Source organism: Scomber japonicus, chromosome 16 (assembly GCF_027409825.1).
Source record: "Scomber japonicus isolate fScoJap1 chromosome 16, fScoJap1.pri, whole genome shotgun sequence".
Classification (NCBI taxonomy): domain Eukaryota; kingdom Metazoa; phylum Chordata; class Actinopteri; order Scombriformes; family Scombridae; genus Scomber; species Scomber japonicus.
In genome coordinates this window covers 25634095-25643553 of record NC_070593.1, presented here as the reverse complement: position 1 = coordinate 25643553, position 9459 = coordinate 25634095, and the positions used below count along the sequence as shown (strand labels likewise).

Genomic DNA, 9459 nt, shown 5'->3' with positions numbered 1-9459 from the left:
AGAAACATGTTTCTCTGACCCTAAGTTTACAATCATCCCCTGTCATCTGATAATAATTATGTTCCACTATCAATCCTTCCAGAACCAGCACTGGCTCCACACTGCCGAAACTCTGCATGTTCAGTTTCAATGACAGCCGAGGATGCTGAACAAATAAATGTACCACTGTCCCAATCTGAGAGCAGATTCCCCAGCTCTGAATCCAGCTGTGCATTGTATCTGTTTGTAGCTATTGCCTCATGCACAACCCTCTACTGGAGGTCTGCTGTCTGCTTTTGAAGGGGCAGCTTGTACAGGGACTGCCAGCTGCCTTGCGAGGTAACGTCTGGACCAAAAAACTCAGTCACTTTGATTCCTTCATCCCTGCCAAAGAGTGCAGGTTCCAGAACCATAACACTGATTTGGTACACTGCTTTTTTTCCCTGGAGCCTGAAACTTGTCCAGGTGGGGAGTTGTGTCAGCAGCTGACCTCCTACTTCCTGACACTCCCCCACAGCTGGGGTGATAGACAGAGAGACGGGAAACTGTACTCACACTCTTCACTCCACTGGTCATACCAAGTATGGTTTTCTGCAAATGCTCTGTTTCGGGGCGTCCACAAATGTTGCTGTCACCTTCATCAGATGTCCCAGTTTGGTGCATCCAGCCTCTCAGAGATTGGGTCACAGGCTGGCAGACTGAAGTGGTTGAGTCTTTATGAGGTTGTTAAAAACAAAGGTTCCTCAAACAATCACAGGTCAGTAATCTTATTTGTGGCATGTGAGATCTTAAAAATTTTCCATGCCTGCAGTGCACAGCTGTAAAAAGGTTGATTAAGGTCCACATCCCGTGGTTGTAATGGGAAAAGCTGTTTATCATAGCTCAAGTGACCAGCTCTCCTCAGTATGAGTTGAGCTGTGTCTAACCAGCTTGGACCAAAGTTGTATAGCAGTTTTTGTGCAGTGAGGAGTCTAAATCTGGCAATTTTGGACTGGATGTTGATAAGTCCCTGCTCCCTTACCACCACAGGGAGATAGAGTCTTGGCCAAGGACTAAAGGTGATCCGAAGTTAATGGCAACCATAATTCTTCTTCTATATGATAACTGGGGTAACCACTTCTATTTAGACAACTGAGAGCGTACTTTCTCCTTCAAAAAATAAGTTACTGTATGTAGTTGACTTGAGTAATTGTCCTGTCAGGAACACTATAGGCCTGATCTGTATGTACAATTATTTCCAGGATGTCCCTAGCTCTGTTTCATAAGGCTCTGGAAAGCATCTTTTCGGCTGTACAGAGGAGAGCTACTGGCCTCCAGTTCTTAAGTAAAGCCAGGACCTTAGGGCATCAGGCAGAGCACTGCTCGCTTAAAGGAGACGAGAGGAGATTTTCTGAAACACTCCAACAAAACACAATGTAAATCAGTCCCAAAAGTATTCCAGAACCACTTATTAAAGTCAGTGTAGAGACTGTTAATCCCTGGTATCTGTCTTGATGCCATCTGGTTGACACCAAATGACTTCAAAGTCAGCTCGTAAACCAATGCAGCTTTCTCTTGTAGGCTGAGGAAGCCCTTCCAGGGGCTCCTTATGGGCACTCCATGCTGCATTGTTCTACTCTAAAGAGGACCGCATCAAAGTCCATTGTGTAGCTCCTTATTTCGCCCACACTGGTGGTCACTCTGCTCCTTGAAGCTTAAGGCAAGTCATCTGCTGGCTCTGTGTAACTGAACTCTCCAGATTGGAAAAGAAAGAGTACAGGCCATCCATGTCCTTTAGCTGGAGGAAGCGAGACATGACAGTAGCTCCCCTCTCTCTCTCTTGCAGGAAGGAGCTCAAGTGCCACCTGTTCTCCAGCAGCACATGACCTGTAGTGGGATGCAAGTCTCTGTGTACCCTCTCTTCAGTATTCCTAACGTTGGCTTCAAGTTCCCAAACTGTTGCCTTGATCTTATGGAATGGGAGGAATTGTGTCCTACCAACCGCCCACCACACTTTCAAAGAACTAAAATTAGTTTTTTTATTTTTCACTGCTGCCAACAGTGCTTAGAGTTCTGGCAGAATATATTGTCTTGCAGGAGGTTGTTTGATAAGAATCCAGAAGGACTTAACCCTTTCACCTGGTGAAATGATCCAGTCTATGCTAACAAAGAGGTGGCCAATAAAGCCAACTGGACTAATGTTGCTGTGAGCCAATCTGGAGCGGAGACTTTTGAGATGTTTGACCCTCCATGTTTCTAACAGATCGAAGTGTGTGATTTTACTCCTAAAGTTCTGAGATGACTGTGTGTGGGGATCCTTATTTGTCCTGTCCACAGTCAAGTATAGAATGCAGTTGAACTCCTGAACCAATGGTGAACTGATCCTGATGGTAATTCCTTACCTCATTTTTTAGCCGGGTGAAAAAACTTGTTCTTTCTGTTGATTGTGTACAAAAATGTTCATACAGCAGATCATAGAGCTCTCCATTTCTGCCCAGGTAATCAACAGCTGACTCTTTACCAACTTAAGTAGTTGCATTTACAATTGCTGTGAACAGAACAGGTCCCGCTGCACTAAAGTTAGCGCCATAGCTAAGGGCACATGAACCCTCCCACCGTAAGACCCAATCTAGCTTTTCTGTGGGATTGCTATGTCTCTCTTGCAAAAACAACACATTTTTTAAATTAATGCCCCTTTGTGCCTGTCTCCCCCACCATTAACATTCAAAGACCCTATTTTGGGGCTCTGCATAGAGAGGTCAGAACAGAGAAACAGATAAGATTACTCAAACAGAGAACAGAAAACACATTATCATGTTAACTTTTCGAATTTTTATTAGCTTTACCTTTTGTTGCTTTTCTCAGAGTTTTGATATGCTTTTTGAGATGTGATGGCTTCTTTTCATGAAAACTGACCAATTTTACATCAACAGATCTGATGAACTTGTTGCCAGTGTTGCTTAAGTGATCATTCACTCTATATATACTTTTTGAACATTTCATCCTGAAATTGATTTATTTCTTCCGAAGAGCAGAGGTGTATTCCTGTTAGATAGATAGATAGATAGATAGATAGATAGATAGATAGATAGATAGATATCGTATCTGACTTGGAGTGATACTTCCTGTCTTCTCCTTTTGGCTGTTAAACACACCCTGTACTTCATTGGGGGTCGCTGTGTGATCTCTGCCTGATGAATTTGTGGAAGCTGCTTCCTTCTGCCGACATGGATCGCAATCCAGTACCTGCAGACCGAGAGGTGCTCAGGTTCTCTGCAGCAGCAGAAGCCTGTTGCTTCTCGGGATTTACCTTTTCTTTGCTATCTTAGTAATTATCTTCAGAATGTGAATGAGTGGCAATGGCTGCCGCACCTGCAACCCCATGATCTGCTGATCTGCTGTTACACTTACAGGTGTGGCGCCCACCGCTGCCTTGGCATGTGTGGAGCTATCTGCCGCATTGCCAGACTGAGCCACCACCTGCTGTTTATGCAGACAAACAAAGCATTTGTGTCCCACATTTCTATATTTCACCTGTCCTGAGCTAGCATACACCATATAAAAGCCATCGTCGTGCTTTACTCTGAAGCGAGTCCAGGAACATAAAACACCTGCCACCTCAGAGACTGTAAGGAATCCTTACATCCCAAATGCACCATTTTAAATTTAGACAACAGAGCTCATTCTCTAACTGGGTATGTATGAACAGCCGAGCAGCGGATACTGTGATCTGCATGGAGGGAACTGGCAGCTCGGGGAAGGTTGCACAAATATGTCCCTGGTAAACACGCCATTCTCTATCAGATGATAAACATATGGCTCATCTTTCAAGAACACCACCACTGATTTGTTCATTCTTGATGCAAAATATAGTTTATCATGTTGTACCTGCTCACTGACAGCCAACAGAACCTCCTCCACAGTACCGTTACTATCCAGCAGAGCTGTCCTTACGTCTCTGAGAATGCCATTCCACCTCCAAAAACCACCTAACAATACCACCGATCACTTGGGCAACACAAAGGTTTTACTCTTGGAAAGCTTACCTGATTGTGCACATAGGACAGATGGAGAAAATCCAAAAACAGGGCTGGAAAACAATCCAAAATGATGCTCAACTCACCCACTGGAAACAGGAAGGAAGATAGGAAAAGATATATTGAAGTAAAGGATATGGAATTTGAAGATAAGTTGGAGCAGCAGTGAGATGAGCTGTTTTAACAGAAACAGAGAAATGTCTAAGTGGGATAGGAAAACGAAGCAGGGATCTAGAGATGAAGAGACTGAAGAGGTGAAGAGGGCACATGGGGTGAAGAAGAAAATCAGACAGAATTATCAGAAGGCCATATGAACTCAGAGAATAGTGCGACTACAAGATGTAAAAGCAAAGCTTACATTATGACTGAGATAGAGGATGAGTGCACTAACCACAAAAGGGTGAAAACGGAGAGAAGGCAGAAGCAGAAACGAGCGAGCGAGTGAAACCATTTCAAATAGAGGAGAGAAACAGGCCTGGAAAAAGAAGAAGAGGAACAGGCAGCCATCCACCCCCGCCAAGCTCAGCAACCCCTCTGCCTCCATGTGCAGAACCAGATAAGGTCGCATTAATCAAAATCTGCCACTTCCCCTTCCAAAAAAACACCGTCTCTGCCATCAACCCCCCTCTGTGAAGTATCTGTCACCGAAACGGAAATTTCCATATTTAATGGGAAAGCTTTATATCACCAAAAAGGCAGTGTGGGCTGAGGGTGAAAAGAACAGAGTTGGTTGGATCCGTCAGCTCTGTCATTAGCTTCTACACTTTAGACAGCATGAGGAGCATTTGGGTTCATTACAGTGCGGTTGTGATTTCCATTGTTATCATCTTAACATGATGATGAAGCCGGACAGAGATCGCTCCTTGTCTTGTACCACTGCAATCTTTAATATAACGATAGTATATTGTAACAAAGCCGTATTGTCTACATCACACATTAAAGAGTACTGTAACAAAGGTTTTTTTTTTTCTACTGCACATTCTGTCCTCACGTAAACCTCTAATGCAATTTAAAAGACACTTTGAAAGCATTTCAAAAGCAGGGCCACTGAATTTACAGTGGCGTTCTCATGCAGCTTCCCTCGTCATGCCGTCCTCTCTGATGCCATTTGTTTATTTTCTCCCCTTTGTAATTTTCCCCCTTTATTTGCCTCCTGTGCATATTATGACAAGCCTCGCACACTACCTTTCCAACATTACCCGGCGTCAGATAAACAGGTGGTGTTTACGCTTTTTTTTTTCCCATCCTCTTTCTTTTTTTTCTCTCTCTTTTTTTTTTTTTTTTTTATAACCGCCTCCCCGAGGAGAGACATCAAAGGGAATAACAGATCATGTGCTGTGAGTGCGGAGCGTGCCAGGGGGACGTGGGCATGATGGTGGGGGGGAGGGAGGGGTGGGTGAAGGGTAGGGGTGGGAGGGGGGTGGTGGGGGCGGGCAGCTGCTTAGGGCCGGCTCCAGGCCCCGGCACATTGTGACCTCTAACCCCTGAACCCCACCCCCCCACTCCCTCCCCGATCCCATCGAACCCACCCCCCCTCCCCGACCCCTGGCCAGCCCTCCCCTCAGAGCAGCTGCCAACTAAATTACATCAATGTCAAAATGCTGTCCTCGTCTGCTCGGGAGATGGAGTCTGGTAAACATGACACAGAGCGGGAATCACAATGCAGCACATGAAGGGCACACACTTCATTCTAATGTGTGTGTGTGTGTGGGAGTGGGGGGGGGGGATACCAAAAGTAACCAAGTACTAGTCCATTTCTCAGTATGTTTCCTCCTCCCCAGCTGGTCTGTGGCTCTCGGTAACCAAGCCCATTTCTTCCCAATGCAAAGAATAAGATGTACAGTATGTGGCTCTTTGTCTACAGAGGGTCACTTTTGGTCTTTTCTTAGGATTTGTTGACAATAAGTAAAATGTAAAATATTTCCTTTGTTTTCAAGTCAATTAACTGATTAGTCAGCAGACAGAGGATTCATCTGCAAATACTTATTCATCGTCTAGCATTTGTCATTTTTCAAGCAAAAATTACAAATTTTCCTTAATGGCAGCTTCTGAAATGTGAGGATCTTTGCTGCTTTTTCTTGATTTCATGTGATCATAATGTGAGTATCTTTGGATTTCATGAACGCTATATATGATTGATTGATTGATTGATTGATTGATTGATTTGTTTATTTAAGTGTCTTTCACCTTCCCGTGCCCAGTCGATATAGGCTTACAAGACACTAACCATTAACAACCAGGATGACTATGTGACCAATCATAATATACAATTCCATAAATTCACCAGCAGAACAAAGCAAAACATTTAGTTTACATGACAGAAGCTTCCTGTTGAGCAGCCAAGACTCTATAAATCCTGCTAAGCCAAGAATCTCCATCTTTAAGAGCCAAAACTATACATCAACTTGGACAAGCAAAATAAATCAGGATTTTTTCAAGTCACTGTACAAAGGGCAATGAAATGCACAATGAAATTCATCCTCAACAACACCATCAGTGACTATAAGTGACTAAACACACTGCTGATGACTTTTTCAGCATGAGAAGCTAAAGCTAAAAGTGAAGGGAGGAAGCATCATTCGCACTCACAATCTAATTCACCTCCTTTTTATTTATTCACACCTCATCCAAATAAGCAACTGTTGTGAAAGTCTGCACTGTGGTTTACACAGACAAATGGCCAAGCTAGGAGGAAGGAAATCCTTTTTTTTTTTTTTTTCAAAATGGCTGCTGGGCTCGCAGCTAACTAGCTGTGCTTCCTCTGTGTGTGTGTCTCTGGGTTCGGGTGATTGATTGAAGTCATTACACTGGTGGAGAGACTCCTTACCTGGCTAATCCAGGAGTGAATTTAGCTGCAGGATGACAGATAGGCGCATTACGCCCCCAGAATCTGCTGCCCGATGAGCTTTGCTGCTCAGGACTTCCTCCGCCAAATTATGCAAAAACGCCTCGTATGATACACATATAAATATTATCCCAGATCCATCTTCCAACAGCTCCCCGATATCCACATTACAGTCAATTTCCAGGAGTCAGAAACCACTCAAATGTTCAATAATACTACACACTAAACCCTACATAATAAATACTGATCATCATGTTTTAGATACAAGCTCTGAAATTCACAAAATCTACATGAATGTTCGGCGCAGCGACAAAAAACAAACCCGTCTCATTCCAACTTTAATGCAACCTACTCCCTGCTACTCCATCTCAACCCCCCACCCCACCCCTCTCCACCACCACCCACTACTCTACAGCTGCTTGATGGGGACAGTATCAGCAAGGTGCACAAACAGCCTTTTGAAAGGAGGTGTTTTTCCCACCAAGCAGGAGACTCTAGTATTTGGCAGATATGGACAAAAGGAGCTAAAAGGGGGGGTGGGAGCAGCTGAGATCTTGTAAAGATTGAGGGGAGGGGAGGATAAAAAGGTATAGGGAGATGTTGCCCACTACAGTCATCGTGCCGTATCTCGGTCGCCATTAGGCTTAGCGGTGGACTCGGGGGCTCTTTTTGGGATAAAGAAGAGACGAGGGGATGGGGAGACCCACGGTGGCGTTGGATAAGAATAAGTGTAAGGGTTAACAGCAATGTAAGGGAGGGGGGGGTATTTGACTAAAGTTGAGACTTGATTCATTTGGGCTTTGGGCTACAACAGGCTTATTGAAGCAGTGAGCTGAGTAGCTTGCTGTTGGGTATGGAAGCCTGGTAGCATCATCTCTACCAAACACACTGTCTAAAACATATAAAACCTATGTATTGTCTTTGCAAACATGTAGTCAAACATATGAGATTATACTTTCCACGCCGCTTGTTATCACACAGACCGGAGTGGACAGTAATTTCACTCACACACACACGCACACACACAAACACACACACAAACACACACACAAACGTCCCATAAGTTTCACTGACACCCAGGATTATTTCAACAGCGCTGCTATGAAGTAATATTTCATGAGTTTTAGGACAAACTGACAGTCATTCTTGCCTTTTGTGTGTATGTATGTGTGTGTGTGTGTATGTGTGTGTGTGCCATAGCAGCTGATATGCGAGCTGGAGCCTGAGCTGCCAGAAAACGCCCCAAATTGCAGCGTCTGCCATGCGCTGAGCCTCCTGCACCAAGACACTGTCTTTTGTTCTCCCCTGCTAGCGGGAGAAGCCTGACAGCTCTGAAATGATCCTCTCTCCTCTTTCTCACACACACACACACACACGCACACACACACACACACACACACACACACAGACACACACACACACACACTTCTGCTTTTTCTTTTCAACTCCTCTACTATATATCTCCCAATTTTACACACAAAAAAGGTATACACACATGAAAACATACATCCTCCTGTCTGTCTCTCTCCTATAGCCCTCTATTTTCCTACCCACCTCTCTTTTTCTCTCTTTCTCTTTCTCTTTCTCTTTCTCTCTCTCTTTCTCTCTCTCTCTCTCTCTCTCTCTCTCTCTCTGCCTGTCTTCCTCTCTCATTTTTCCTCACTGGCTTGCTGTGAGGATGGCGAATCCCTCATGGATTTCTGGAGGGTATCACCATGGAGACGGGCTCTGCCACACGTGTCTATAGATCCTCCTGCTGGATAGGGGGGCACAGCCAGAGGTGGTGCATTCCCTCCATCCTCCTTAGTCCTCTATAGTCTCTCTGCAGAGAGAGGGAGACAACAATGAGCTGAGGTAGTGGTGGTGAGAGATAGGAGGAATATTAGTGTTAAAAGAAGGATTCTGGGTAATATATAGATACAGGATGTACAGAGGAGGTGGAGAAAGTGGATGGAGGGGGGAGGGAAAAAAGGAGCAGGTGAGGTTATGATGGGTGAGAAATATGATGTGAGAACACCGGGTGACAGGAGGAGATGACGAGAGAGGGAGGGAGGTAAAAAATAAAAAAGCAGCAGCAGCAAAAGGAAGAGGAGGCAACAGCAGCCCTCATCCCTGTGTCAGGGAGACAAATAGCATGTGATGCTAATGACTGGCTAAAGCTTTTGCCCCTGCTGAGAACAGCCGCTAATATGACTGCTAATAAAGGCGACGTGCAACGCTGTCGCATTCCAACAGTCGCTCAACTGTCGCCCAAAATTAGCCAAACGGGAGCTCGCTCTCTTTCTCTCTCTCTCTCTCTCTCTGTCTCTCTCACTCTGTCTCTCTCTCTCTCTCTTTCTCTCTCTGTCTCTCCTTCTCCCGCCTCACATTACTGCTCCAGAAAACCAACGGGGCCCTCGCTGTAACATTTCCAGATGTTTTTTTTTTCTCTTTTTTTCTTTCCCCTGCATTAAAGGGCCACTTGTTCACACTGTAATAGAATTTGTTCCATCTTATAATGCCGAAGATGCCCACTCCATAAAATATGAAGTGGTCTTTTTGTGATCTGAAGCTCTTTTCTTCTTTGATTGCTACCTCTCATACACACACACACACACACACACTCATACACACTCATGG

General features: G+C 44.6%; 1 protein-coding gene across 1 annotated transcript in view; it reads left to right on the top strand.

Moving 5' to 3' along the window:
- The first annotated feature begins 239 nt into the window (after nucleotides 1–239).
- myt1lb (myelin transcription factor 1-like, b) overlaps nucleotides 240–9459 on the top strand; it is a 49414-nt gene continuing 40194 nt past the window's right edge. The window contains exon 1 of the mRNA XM_053335206.1: nucleotides 240–736. Within this exon, the coding sequence (XP_053191181.1) occupies nucleotides 240–736 (497 nt within the window). The remainder of the gene's footprint in view (nucleotides 737–9459) is intronic.